This window comes from Salvelinus fontinalis, chromosome 40, assembly GCF_029448725.1.
Source record: "Salvelinus fontinalis isolate EN_2023a chromosome 40, ASM2944872v1, whole genome shotgun sequence".
In the NCBI taxonomy this organism is placed as follows: Eukaryota; Metazoa; Chordata; class Actinopteri; order Salmoniformes; family Salmonidae; genus Salvelinus; species Salvelinus fontinalis.
Window position 1 is genome coordinate 12,234,482 of NC_074704.1, and position 15,301 is coordinate 12,249,782.

Genomic DNA, 15,301 nt, shown 5'->3' on the forward strand with positions numbered 1-15,301 from the left:
TATACAATTCAGATTTTTTACTGTCCCCTTCAGATGTTTTACTGTCCCCCTCTTCAAACAGTATCTTAAATAATCCTCCTCCTCACCTCATGAAGCTCATGAAGCTCATTTCACGTGGTTCATGAAGCCTGTGGGTGAACACAAAGAAAACCAATAAACCCAATATATTGATTTGTATTATATAATATATTGACCATAGAAAAACGACCATATACAATTCAGATGTTTTACTGTCCCCCTCTTCAAACAGTATCTTAAATAATCCTCCTCCTCAACTGAACCAGTACTTGCACTTGACTCCTCCCCAAACACAGTATCTGCCAATTAATTTCCATCAATATTTCTCCTGTGTCTGTGTGGTGCGCACGTCTGTCTATCACTCCCTGTGTAGCCAGTTGATGTGATAACCGTCTTGTGGGTTGACCGAAAAACTTTCTCAAAGGCCTTCTCAATTAAATGTTCTCTGCAAAGTAGGCTTACCTGGCAGAAGTCTATCATGAGTAAATATATCATTTGTATCTATCATTTGTTGTTTGTAAACTTTACCATGAAGTGAGCAGCAGCAGTACAGAACCATCGTGAGACAGGCACATTAGACATCACATTCCTCAGTCACTAGATGCACAATTAAAGGGCCAGATGCTCAGTTAAAGGGGAATTACACTAAAATATATTTATGTATTAGTTTTCTTCCAGACTTGTCTTCCGGTGTGATTTAAGCACTGACATGGAATCAGAACATCCCATTTCTTTTATTTCTCTATGAACAATTGTAAATTTAAGAGTGAAACCCCCCCCCAAAAACAGTAAATATAAAACTGAAATTGATTTGGGAAAAAATCAGATTATAAAGGGCCCCCTTTAGAGTTGTATTAATATTAACCATTATCTTACCAGTTATATTAACAAAAAACGACTTTCTCTTGGACACTAAGGACCAGGGGAAGAGTTGATAACATAGGGCACTACTTTCTCTCTAAGGACCAGGGGAAGAGTTGATAACATAGGGCACTACTTTCTCTCTAAGGACCAGGGGAAGAGTTGATAACATAGGGCACAACTTTCTCTCTAAGGACCAGGGGAAGAGTTGATAACATAGTACACTACTTTCTCTCTAAGGACCAGGGGAAGAGTTGATAACATAGGGCACTACTTTCTCTCTAAGGACCAGGGGAAGAGTTGATAACATAGGGCACTACTTTCTCTCTAAGGACCAGGGGAAGAGTTGATAACATAGGGCACTACTTTCTCTCTAAGGACCAGGGGAAGAGTTGATAACATAGGGCACTACTTTCTCTCTAAGGACCAGGGGAAGAGTTGATAACATAGGGCACAACTTTCTCTCTAAGGACCAGGGGAAGAGTTGATAACATAGTACACTACTTTCTCTCTAAGGACCAGGGGAAGAGTTGATAACATAGGGCACTACTTTCTTTCTAAGGACCAGGGGAAGAGTTGATAACATAGGGCACTACTTTCTCTCTAAGGACCAGGGGAAGAGTTGATAACATAGGGCACTACTTTCTCTCTAAGGACCAGGGGAAGAGTTGATAACATAGTACACTACTTTCCCTCTAAGGACCAGGGGAAGAGTTGCAGGGGAGAGGAGAAGTGAAGAATGTGCCTATTTGAAAGCTAGAAAACAATGAGTAGCTCAAGACATGTTACATATTTCATGTTGAAGGTTGGAGACCCTTTTTGTATATACAGTATCTGGTAACACTGCCCCCTGTGTCCTCAACATGGTACTACAACATAGAGACCCCACATCTCCTCCCTGAGCGTCTCCACCTGACAGGGCGAGGGCCCTCCCCTTCGCTCGTCCCTAAGGCAGTGTAAGTGCTCTCCTCTTCTCTCGTCCTTTTGATGCAGTTGCTCCCCATCTCGTTGTCTCTAAAGAGTCTTGATCTATGAGACCTGTGAGTGAACACATAAAACTACATGTGTTATTGGACTCATACCCAATTATTTGAATTGTATTGTATTTAAAACCTAAAATAAAACATACAAAATACAACTGCAGATGTTGAAAAGCATCAGTCATAGTCATATTTCTGTCAGGTTTTTCAACCCATTCTGAGACGACATCATTGGCCACAACAGAAAACTTTTTGCAATGAAAACAAGAGTTTCTTATTGGACAATTCGGGTAAGTCCCTCAATATCAAAAGTATTGCTTCCATCCTCTTCTTGTTCTAGAACACTAAGAACACTAGAACTCTACTCAGATCTAGAACACTAGAACTCTACTCAGATCTAGAACACTAGAACTCTACTCAGATCTAGAACACTAGAACTCTACTCAGATCTAGAACACTAGAACTTTACTCAGATCTAGAACTCTACTCAGATCTAGAACTCTACTCAGATATAGAACTCTACTCAGATATAGAACTCTACTCAGATCTAGAACTCTACTCAGATCTAGAACTCTACTCAGATCTAGAACTCTACTCAGATCTAGAACACTAGAACTCTACTCAGATCTAGAACACTAGAACTTTACTCAGATCTAGAACTCTACTCAGATCTAGAACTCTACTCAGATATAGAACTCTACTCAGATCTAGAACTCTACTCAGATCTAGAACTCTACTCAGATCTAGAACTCTACTCAGATCTAGAACTCTACTCAGATCTAGAACACTAGAACTCTACTCAGATCTACAACACTAGAACTCTACTCAGATCTAGAACACTAGAACTCTACTCAGATCTAGAACACTAGAACTCTACTCAGATCTAGAACACTAGAACTCTACTCAGATCTAGAACACTAGAACTCTACTCAAATCTAGAACACTAGAACTCTACTCAGATCTAGAACACTAGAACTCTACTCAGATCTAGAACTCTATTCTGGGCTCAAACCAGGGACCCTCTGAACACATGGACAACTGTCATCCAAAAAGGATCGTTACCATAGAGAATGATAGAGGACTCTTGGGCCCAAAACCTTGTTTTAGCATGGGGAGCGCCATTTAGGACTTTCACAATGTTGAAGTAGTCAACTGGGTTGGACTTCCTATTGGTTAAGAGGAAGGATGACATAATTCCATCCAGGTCACCGGGAGGGATCAGCCAACCTTGGCTTTATACCTGTTCAAACAACACACTCCAGGTGGCAGTGTGCACTCTTTCAGTTTGCTTGCCAACTCAGAAAAGTAGTGGAAGACAATTGACTTCTTCAAAATAGATATGGCCTCAATGGCGCTGCCCATACTCTCACAGACGCCAATGGGCCAGATACAATGATGTAATATGTATCTACGTCTAGACTCGTTACCTATCCCCCCACTAAATCTGCGGCTGATGCAGAACTAGGGAAGTCAGTACATCTAGGTCTCAGAGCGGGTGACGTCACCGATTGAACAATAACGCTAACTAGCTAGCCATTTCACATCAGCTACAATGACACATAATATAACAAAACAAGAATAGATTGACTCATTATGATAAAGGGAAGGAATAGTTCTTGGTTCCTATAATAGATTCTCTAAAAGCCTGTTACTTGAAGTTGTTTATCAACTAGAGTTTTAGCTGCGTGTGGTCACAGCATATCAAAATAAAATCACCACACTGTTCATACCTGACTGACAGTTTGTTCATTTCCCAGAACTCAGAGCAGTCACCTTTCCAACCCAGACATACTGCAGCATTTTAACTGAGGCATTTGTGTGTGTTGGAAGAGTTGAAGTTGGAGTTTTGAGTCAAGCTTCCACGGTATCATGGAGTACAATGAGTTGTTCAACTTCATTGAGAAACCCCTTTCATGTGCCAGTGTCATCTCTGACCCCAGTCATCACAACCCTCTGTCCTGACCGTGCTGGAATAGAGAGTGAGATATAGTGTCATCTCTGACCCCAGTCATCACAACCCTCTGTCCTGACCGTGCTGGAATAGAGAGTGAGATAAAGTGTCACCTCTGACCCCAGTCATCACAGCCCTCTGTCCTGACCGTGCTGGAATAGAGAGTGAGATATAGTGTCACCTCTGACCCCAGTCATCACAGCCCTCTGTCCTGACCGTGCTGGAATAGAGAGTGAGATATAGTGTCACCTCTGACCCCAGTCATCACAGCCCTCTGTCCTGACCGTGCTGGAATAGAGAGTGAGATATAGTGTCATCTCTGACCCCAGTCATCACAGCCCTCTGTCCTGACCGTGCTGGAACAGAGAGTGAGATATAGTGTCATCTCTGACCCCAGTCATCACAACCCTCTGTCCTGACCGTGCTGGAATAGAGAGTGAGATATAGTGTCACCTCTGACCCCAGTCATCACAGCCCTCTGTCCTGACCGTGCTGGAATAGAGAGTGAGATATAGTGTCACCTCTGACCCCAGTCATCAAAGCCCTCTGTCCTGACCGTGCTGGAATAGAGAGTGAAATATAGTGTAATCTCTGACCCCAGTCATCACAGCCCTCTGTCCTGACCGTGCTGGAATAGAGAGTGAGATATAGTGTCACCTCTGACCCCAGTCATCACAGCCCTCTGTCCTGACCGTGCTGGAATAGAGAGTGAGATATAGTGTCATCTCTGACCCCAGTCATCACAGCCCTCTGTCCTGACCGTGCTGGAATAGAGAGTGAGATATAGTGTCATCTCTGACCCCAGTCGTCACAGCCCTCTGTCCTGACCGTGCTGGAATAGAGAGTGAGATATAGTGTCATCTCTGACCCCAGTCGTCACAGCCCTCTGTCCTGACCGTGCTGGAATAGAGAGTGAGATATAGTGTCATCTCTGACCCCAGTCGTCACAGCCCTCTGTCCTGACCGTGCTGGAATAGAGAGTGAGATATAGTGTCATCTCTGACCCCAGTCGTCACAGCCCTCTGTCCTGACCGTGCTGGAATAGAGAGTGAGATATAGTGTCATCTCTGACCCCAGTCATCACAGCCCTCTGTCCTGACCGTGCTGGAATAGAGAGTGAGATATAGTGTCATCTCTGACCCCAGTCGTCACAGCCCTCTGTCCTGACCGTGCTGGAATAGAGAGTGAGATATAGTGTCATCTCTGACCCCAGTCATCAGAGCCCTCTGTCCTGACCGTGCTGGAATAGAGAGTGAGATATAGTGTCATCTCTGACCCCAGTCATCACAGCCCTCTGTCCTGACCGTGCTGGAATAGAGAGTGAGATATAGGGTCATCTCTGACCCCAGTCATCACAACCCTCTGTCCTGACCGTGCTGGAATAGAGAGTGAGATATAGTGTCATCTCTGACCCCAGTCATCACAGCCCTCTGTCCTGACCGTGCTGGAATAGAGAGTGAGATATAGTGTCATCTCTGACCCCAGTCATCAGAGCCCTCTGTCCTGACCGTGCTGGAATAGAGAGTGAGATATAGTGTCATCTCTGACCCCAGTCATCACAACCCTCTGTCCTGACCGTGCTGGAATAGAGAGTGAGATATAGTGTCATCTCTGACCCCAGTCATCACAGCCCTCTGTCCTGACCGTGCTGGAATAGAGAGTGAGATATAGTGTCATCTCTGACCCCAGTCATCACAGCCTTCTGTCCTGACCGTGCTGGAATAGAGAGTGAGATATAGTGTCATCTCTGACCCCAGTCATCACAGCCCTCTGTCCTGACCGTGCTGGAATAGAGAGTGAGATATAGTGTCATCTCTGACCCCAGTCATCACAGCCCTCTGTCCTGACCGTGCTGGAATAGAGAGTGAGATATAGTGTCATCTCTGACCCCAGTCATCACAGCCCTCTGTCCTGACCGTGCTGGAATAGAGAGTGAGATATAGTGTCATCTCTGACCCCAGTCATCACAGCCCTCTGTCCTGACCGTGCTGGAATAGAGAGTGAGATATAGTGTCATCTCTGACCCCAGTCATCAGAGCCCTCTGTCCTGACCGTGCTGGAATAGAGAGTGAGATATAGTGTCATCTCTGACCCCAGTCATCACAGCCCTCTGTCCTGACCGTGCTGGAATAGAGAGTGAGATATAGTGTCATCTCTGACCCCAGTCATCACAGCCCTCTGTCCTGACCGTGCTGGAATAGAGAGTGAGATATAGTGTCATCTCTGACCCCAGTCATCACAGCCCTCTGTCCTGACCGTGCTGGAATAGAGAGTGAGATATAGTGTCATCTCTGACCCCAGTCATCACAGCCCTCTGTCCTGACCGTGCTGGAATAGAGAGTGAGATATAGTGTCAACTCTGACCCCAGTCCTCAGAGCCCTCTGTCCTGACCGTGCTGGAATAGAGAGTGAGATATAGTGTCATCTCTGACCCCAGTCATCACAGCCCTCTGTCCTGACCGTGCTGGAATAGAGAGTGAGATATAGTGTCATCTCTGACCCCAGTCATCACAGCCCTCTGTCCTGACCGTGCTGGAATAGAGAGTGAGATATAGTGTCATCTCTGACCCCAGTCATCAGAGCCCTCTGTCCTGACCGTGCTGGAATAGAGAGTGAGATATAGTGTCATCTCTGACCCCAGTCATCACAGCCCTCTGTCCTGACCGTGCTGGAATAGAGAGTGAGATATAGTGTCACCTCTGACCCCAGTCATCAGAGCCCTCTGTCCTGACCGTGCTGGAATAGAGAGTGAGATATAGTGTCATCTCTGACCCCAGTCATCACAGCCCTCTGTCCTGACCGTGCTGGAATAGAGAGTGAGATATAGTGTCATCTCTGACCCCAGTCATCACAGCCCTCTGTCCTGACCGTGCTGGAATAGAGAGTGAGATATAGTGTCATCTCTGACCCCAGTCATCACAGCCTTCTGTCCTGACCGTGCTGGAATAGAGAGTGAGATATAGTGTCATCTCTGACCCCAGTCATCACAGCCCTCTGTCCTGACCGTGCTGGAATAGAGAGTGAGATATAGTGTCATCTCTGACCCCAGTCGTCACAGCCCTCTGTCCTGACCGTGCTGGAATAGAGAGTGAGATATAGTGTCATCTCTGACCCCAGTCGTCACAGCCCTCTGTCCTGACCGTGCTGGAATAGAGAGTGAGATATAGTGTCATCTCTGACCCCAGTCATGACAGCCCTCTGTCCTGACCGTGCTGGAATAGAGAGTGAGATATAGTGTCATCTCTGACCCCAGTCGTCACAGCCCTCTGTCCTGACCGTGCTGGAATAGAGAGTGAGATATAGTGTCATCTCTGACCCCAGTCGTCACAGCCCTCTGTCCTGACCGTGCTGGAATAGAGAGTGAGATATAGTGTCATCTCTGACCCCAGTCATCAGAGCCCTCTGTCCTGACCGTGCTGGAATAGAGAGTGAGATATAGTGTCATCTCTGACCCCAGTCATCACAGCCCTCTGTCCTGACCGTGCTGGAATAGAGAGTGGGATATAGGGTCATCTCTGACCCCAGTCATCACAACCCTCTGTCCTGACCGTGCTGGAATAGAGAGTGAGATATAGTGTCATCTCTGACCCCAGTCATCACAGCCCTCTGTCCTGACCGTGCTGGAATAGAGAGTGAGATATAGTGTCATCTCTGACCCCAGTCATCAGAGCCCTCTGTCCTGACCGTGCTGGAATAGAGAGTGAGATATAGTGTCATCTCTGACCCCAGTCATCACAACCCTCTGTCCTGACCGTGCTGGAATAGAGAGTGAGATATAGTGTCATCTCTGACCCCAGTCATCACAGCCCTCTGTCCTGACCGTGCTGGAATAGAGAGTGAGATATAGTGTCATCTCTGACCCCAGTCATCACAGCCTTCTGTCCTGACCGTGCTGGAATAGAGAGTGAGATATAGTATCATCTCTGACCCCAGTCATCACAGCCCTCTGTCCTGACCGTGCTGGAATAGAGAGTGAGATATAGTGTCATCTCTGACCCCAGTCATCACAGCCCTCTGTCCTGACCGTGCTGGAATAGAGAGTGAGATATAGTGTCATCTCTGACCCCAGTCATCACAGCCCTCTGTCCTGACCGTGCTGGAATAGAGAGTGAGATATAGTGTCATCTCTGACCCCAGTCATCACAGCCCTCTGTCCTGACCGTGCTGGAATAGAGAGTGAGATATAGTGTCATCTCTGACCCCAGTCATCACAGCCCTCTGTCCTGACCGTGCTGGAATAGAGAGTGAGATATAGTGTCATCTCTGACCCCAGTCATCAGAGCCCTCTGTCCTGACCGTGCTGGAATAGAGAGTGAGATATAGTGTCATCTCTGACCCCAGTCATCACAGCCCTCTGTCCTGACCGTGCTGGAATAGAGAGTGAGATATAGTGTCATCTCTGACCCCAGTCATCACAGCCCTCTGTCCTGACCGTGCTGGAATAGAGAGTGAGATATAGTGTCATCTCTGACCCCAGTCATCACAGCCCTCTGTCCTGACCGTGCTGGAATAGAGAGTGAGATATAGTGTCATCTCTGACCCCAGTCATCACAGCCCTCTGTCCTGACCGTGCTGGAATAGAGAGTGAGATATAGTGTCATCTCTGACCCCAGTCATCACAGCCCTCTGTCCTGACCGTGCTGGAATAGAGAGTGAGATATAGTGTCATCTCTGACCCCAGTCATCACAGCCCTCTGTCCTGACCGTGCTGGAATAGAGAGTGAGATATAGTGTCATCTCTGACCCCAGTCATCACAGCCCTCTGTCCTGACCGTGCTGGAATAGAGAGTGAGATATAGTGTCATCTCTGACCCCAGTCGTCACAGCCCTCTGTCCTGACCGTGTTGGAATAGAGAGTGAGATATAGTGTCATCTCTGACCCCAGTCATCACAGCCCTCTGTCCTGACCGTGCTGGAATAGAGAGTGAGATATAGTGTCATCTCTGACCCCAGTCATCACAGGCCTCTGTCCTGACCGTGCTGGAATAGAGAGTGAGATATAGTGTCATCTCTGACCCCAGTCATCACAGGCCTCTGTCCTGACCGTGCTGGAATAGAGAGTGAGATATAGTGTCATCTCTGACCCCAGTCATCAGAGCCCTCTGTCCTGACCGTGCTGGAATAGAGAGTGAGATATAGTGTCATCTCTGACCCCAGTCATCAGAGCCTTCTGTCCTGACCGTGCTGGAATAGAGAGTGAGATATAGTGTCATCTCTGACCCCAGTCATCACAGGCCTCTGTCCTGACCGTGCTGGAATAGAGAGTGAGATAGCAGAGCTGCAGGCCAATGGCACATTGCAAGGTGAACTAATATCAGGTGTTACCCATTTCCTGGAGCCTTGTGTCAGACACAGAGTATCCACTTTTGAAGTAGCGTGTGCAAAAGGTCACATTTTTTGTCAGCACTTATTCATGTGAAGCAACATTTTCAACAATGTACATTGTGAAACAAAAACAGGGAAACAGACTAGCCAATGCGGATTGCCTCACAAGGGTAGCAACAACAGACTATACACTTAGAATTAATTCAGTCAAGGAGCAGAAGGGACATTTTCGCTCATCCAACTACTGAGGTAACCCTTAATATGGGTCGTATACATGTGATGTAGCCTATTTGATGTGTGTATGTTTATATTTGTGATGTGCTGTACATCAACTCAATTGCATGTGCTCTATTGCTCTGAATTTGCTCTCAATTGAAAATTGAAAATATTGGAAGAAAGAGTACAACAAATGAAAAATCTGTGCGGCCCTCACTGATTGTCTCAACACAAAGTGTCCCCCTTACAAAACATAGTGTGTAACACTGGCCTACTGCGCTAAAGCATAGAAGCCATGTATTCCCAGTTCAGCACCATGGCCACCCACCTCACTGTGCAGTAAGGCACTCTGCCCGACAGATGGGTTTTTGTTTTATTTCATTTCAAGACTGAGATATACACACACATATATATACACATATATATATACACATATACACATATATGTATAAAAGAAAGAGAGAGATACAAAGGGGGACGGCATCAAAAGCGTCTCTGCCTGTTAAGAGCAGCACTCAGAGAGAGAATAGGTAGTGCATTTTGAGGTAGATTTCACATTTTGGGGAATAATAAAGAGCTTCTCTGGTGTTTTTATCCACTCTAAGATGTACTTTCACTTCGACAAGGATGGCACACATTTCCATGACTGATCAACACTTGTTTTCTCATGGCTCACTCTTGTCCCTCTGCAGCAGACATATATATGGTGAGCAATATGTTTGGAACATCGAATTGAAATAAAATCACAGTATTGAATCGCAACAGATATAGAATCCTGAGAATCACATGATATATCGTATTGGCACCAGAGTATGGTGATATTATTGTATGGTGAGGTCCCTGGCAATTCCCTAAAAAGCAGGTTTGTTAAATGTAGGCGATCACTGTACTGATCAGTAAGCTCAATAGCTCCTGCAGCCCCCCAGCAGTGATTTGCCAAACCAGCCCCCTCGCCCCTAAACTTACTTGGAGGGCCCTACGTTGTCACATTGCTGACGAAACTGAGGGTGACTTCCATCGAGTACAGTATCGTACAGTAGAGTTTAGTGTAGTATATTAAAGTAGAGTAGAGTAGACTACAGTAGAGTAAAATACAGAGCAATACATGGTTGACCAGCCTTAAAACATTAACATTATAACCAAACACGTTGTATGCACTTTTAAATCATTAATTAGTTACATATATCAAAGATCAAATGGCTATGGTAGGCTACAAATATTTTTATTGAGCTGAAGTGAGCCCACATATTTTCTGGAAATTTACCTTTTCTTGTTGAGTCATATTTATCTTAGCTACCTTAGAAGTGTTTACTTTGCAGGCTGATTAGCAAAATACGTTTTGAATCCACATAATCCAAAAGAAAGGCTACATCTAATCTTTTTTTCCTAAAATGAATGTTCACGATTCACAAATAATGTTGATTCAAATGATTAACTTCAATGCGATTGAACCGAATCCCAACTAATATGGTGAAGTAAATCGTTCGTTTCGTCAAAAAGAATCGTTGAAATGAATCATATGAATCGTTCAAAAACGTGAAACAACTTTGTGTGGCGTTATTCGCGAGTGTCGGTGGAAAGTTTTTGGGGACATGACGAAAACAAGAATACGTGCTGACAATGGTTGACTAGAGTGTACAATATCTGTTTTTGAATTGTCTGCCTAGTTAATCTTTCCTCTATCATATTTTATAGGCCAGGCTGCTACCCGCTGCTGTCATGTGGCTCTCCTTAAGCAACGGCACACTCGTCTCGCACTATACAGTTGATGCGCGCAAACACAGTGCAATTCCGATCCTGGCTGATATGTTTATTTATTTGATTGATACAATATTTTACAACTGTGCCTAAATAAATGACATTAAAATAAATTATTGTATTCATTTCCATTACTTCCAAAACTTCCATTTCCATTACTTCCAAAACTTTTAGGAGTTGATCATTTTCTAGGATTGTCATGACCATACCGTACTCTGCTCTACTGTACTGTATGTATCATACTGGCAGCCGGTCCGGAAAAGACAAAAAAAAAACGTAAAAAAATGGGAAATCCTTAGTGGGATTGCACCATACCAACCCGTTTTGCAACGTAGCATAAACAGTTCACTCAGAACTGTGTACAAAAAAAGAGGCAAATTGTTTCCGTTGCAAAACGTTTTGCTACCGTGACCACTAATAAATGCATCTCGGTTATGAGGAAGTTGAGTTGCTAGGCTTTTCACATTTCATGGCTCCTCACTTTCACACAACACATTTGTCCTCGTGAAAAGCGTTAGAAACAACTATAGATTCGAAAAGGAAATGTTTGTTTGTAGCTTGTTGTATTTTATAACCGGTTTTGAGAAGCCACGGATAGGTCTATAAAAAAAGAGGCGCTCTCTCCCTCTCCGTGGGAGACAGACACGGAATGAATTCACACCCGCGCATCAAATTAGCATTTTTAAGAAAAGCATTATACAGTAACGCTTTGTCCCCAAAGAATATCATCTACTTTATGAATACACATAACAATGGTCGTCTTACCTTGTATCTCTCGATCATAAGAAACAGTCACCCCCCCCCCAAAATTACTTTCGTTTTTTAAACTATTTTACATATCCGGTTCTGCCTCCTCAAAAAAAAAAAGATTTGTATTTTATTTAACCAGGCAAGTCAGAACAAATTTGTATTCACAATGACGGCCTACACCGGCCAAACCCGGACCACGCTTGGCCAATTGTGCACCGCCCTATGGAACTTCCAATCACGGCTAGTTGTGATACAGCCCGGACTCGAACCAGGGTGTCTGTAGTGATGCCTCGAGCACTGAGGTGCAGTGCCTGCGCTACTCGGGAGCACTTGATCACCTGTGCAAACCGTAACAAAACGTTTTCCAAAATAAAACATATTGCAACAAAAAACATCAGTTTCTTATTTGACAAATCCAGGTAATCCCTGTGTTTGCTGAATAGACCCGAGGCGTCTAGACAGGATGTAGGATATTTATTTTGGTGTCTAGCGCCCCCAAGTGGTTCAGCAGGAAAATACGGTGTGAACTGTTACAGGGAAGATACAGGGAAGATGAAGAGGAGCCATTGGGCTGTGATGCTGTGAAAGGAGGATGAGGATTGTTGGGTGAGACACGGATGCAGCTTGAACTCCGCCCTCTTCAACATAAACATCAGCGAATTGGCGAAGGCACTAGAACAGTCTGCAGCACCTGGCCTCACCCTACTAGAATCTGAAGTCAAATGTTTGCTGATGATCTGGTGCTTCTGTCCCCAACCAAGCAGGGCCTACAGCAGCACCTAGATCTTCTGCACAGATTCTGTCAGACCTGGGCCCTAAGAGTAAATCTCAGTAAGACTAAAATAGTTGTGATCCAAAAAGGTCCAGTTGCCAGGACCACAAATGCAAATTCCATCTAGACACTGTTGGACGAGAGCACACAAAAAAGGACTGGGGTCAACTCACCAACCATGAATTCACAAAATGGGACAAACACCAAATTGAGACTCTGCATGCAGAATTTTGCAAAAACATCCTCTGTGTACAACGTAAAACACCAAATAATGCATGCAGAGTAGAATTAGGCCAATACCCGGGTATGAAAATAGCCTTTCAAATCTACAACCACCTACAAGGAAGCGATTCCCAAACCTTCCATAACAAATCCATCACCTACAGAGAGATAAACCTAGAGAAGAGTCCCCTAAGCAAACTGGTCCACAAACAAAAACAGACCCCAAAGAGCCACAGGACAGCAACACAATTAGACCCAAACCAAATCATGAAGAAAAAAAACATGGAAAGCTGATTGGATTAGCAAAAAGTCATCAACATATGGACATTTCATATTTTTTACACCAAACTTTTAAAATAAAATTCAACAACATGGTGACATTTTTTGTTGATTTCACGTTGAATTCACGTTAGTTGACAACCAAAATGTAAATCCAAACTGAACGTTGAACTGACGTCTGTGCCCAGAGGGTTAAAGGTTAAAACACATTAATTACAAGCAAGACAGTACCGCATCCTATATGACAGTCTTCCAGTGTTTTTCCTTGGGCTGTATTAGGCGCACTGTGTGTCCAGAGAGGCTGTAGGTCTGATTTGGGGTTAGCTCACAGTCAGGTGTTACCTTCAACACTGCCCCCTGATCCTTCCACTCCTTCTCCACCTAAAGTACGTTATTCATTATGACTTAGGGCTAGATTCAATCCGGACCACGGAAGATGTGCATTATAGCGTGTTTGACATTTTAAAGGTCATTTCTGATTTACCCGAAATACGCAGCGTTTAATGTGAATACAATCTCCACTTACGCAGGAACATTGCCTTTAAATGTAAATCGAGCTACAAAGCAGATGTTTGGCAGTCCGAGTTGAGTCTTTAATAGGAATCAATCACTGTAGACAAGCAGAATTACCATTTGGTAAACATTAATAAAGAAGTTAACATGACGTTAACATGTTTACTATTTAAATCTAATCTAATCTGCATGTGTACCTGGTCCCTCACAACGTTCCTGGGCAGCAACAAGTCATACAGTGTGGAGTCCCATCCAGGTCCCTCAAAACGTTCCTGGGCAGCAACAAGTCATACAGTGTGGAGTCCCATCCAGGTCCCTCACAACGTTCCTGGGCAGCAACAAGTCATACAGTGTGGAGTCCCATCCAGGTCCCTCAAAACGTTCCTGGGCAGCAACAAGTCATACAGTGTGGAGTCCCATCCAGGTCCCTCACAACGTTCCTGGGCAGCAACAAGTCATACAGTGTGGAGTCCCATCCTGGTCCCTCACAACGTTCCTGGGCAGCAACAAGTCATACAGTGTGGAGTCCCATCCAGGTCCCTCACAACGTTCCTGGGCAGCAACAAGTCATACAGTGTGGAGTCCCATCCTGGTCCCTCACAACGTTCCTGGGCAGCAACAAGTCATACAGTGTGGAGTCCCATCCTGGTCCCTCACAACGTTCCTGGGCAGCAACAAGTCATACAGTGTGGAGTCCCATCCAGGTCCCTCAAAACGTTCCTGGGCAGCAACAAGTCATACAGTGTGGAGTCCCATCCAGGTCCCTCAAAACGTTCCTGGGCAGCAACAAGTCATACAGTGTGGAGTCCCATCCAGGTCCCTCAAAACGTTCCTGGGCAGCAACAAGTCATACAGTGTGGAGTCCCATCCTGGTCCCTCAAAACGTTCCTGGGCAGCAACAAGTCATACAGTGTGGAGTCCCATCCTGGTCCCTCAAAACGTTCCTGGGCAGCAACAAGTCATACAGTGTGGAGTCCCATCCTGGTCCCTCAAAACGTTCCTGGGCAGCAACAAGTCATACAGTGTGGAGTCCCATCCAGGTCCCTCAAAACGTTCCTGGGCAGCAACAAGTCATACAGTGTGGAGTCCCATCCAGATTCATGTGGTGGTTTGAAGAATAACAACACAAGTCCATCGATGGGTTTGCCATTGTCCTTGGTGAGGTCATAATCAGAGAATCCTGAGGTGTGCATTATGACGTGTATCTCTGTTAACTTATGGGGAGGGAGAAACTCCACTTTGTCGTCATCAGTCACATGGGCTATAGACAGGAAGTCACATCCACCCTCTGGCGAGAAAGACAATTTAGGGTATTCTCTATGACTCCTGGTCTATCAAGAGCACATTGACAATGAAGAAAAGCTTCAAGAAGATCATGAAGGACCTCAGCCACTCGAGCCACGGCCTGTTCACCCCGCTACCATCTAGAAGGCGGAGACAGTACATGTGCGTCAAAGCTGGGACCGAGAGACTGAGAAACAGATTCTCAAGGCCATCAGACTGTTAAACAGTCACTACTAGCTGATCTCCCAGTAACCTGCCCTGAACCTCAGACTCTGGCCGTGTCCTAATACCCATAGTACCGTACTACATTCTTAACCTGCATACCTATTTCACCTTTTGATCTAGTACAATTCTTTTCCGACTCACATGTTT

General features: G+C 45.4%; 1 protein-coding gene across 6 annotated transcripts in view; it reads right to left on the minus strand.

Moving 5' to 3' along the window:
- LOC129840027 (NACHT, LRR and PYD domains-containing protein 12-like) overlaps positions 1 to 11,952 on the minus strand; it is a 66,710-nt gene extending 54,758 nt beyond the window's left edge. For all 6 annotated transcript variants that reach the window (XR_008757152.1, XM_055907834.1, XM_055907832.1 and 3 more), the window contains exons 1-2: positions 11,875 to 11,952; positions 87 to 1,917 (exon numbers count right to left, since the gene is read on the minus strand). Coding sequence is in view for 5 of the 6 variants with exons in the window: in XM_055907834.1 (XP_055763809.1) it covers positions 87 to 211 (125 nt within the window). In the remaining variant the exon portion in view is untranslated. The remainder of the gene's footprint in view (positions 1 to 86; positions 1,918 to 11,874) is intronic.
- Positions 11,953 to 15,301: the final 3,349 nt, after the last annotated feature.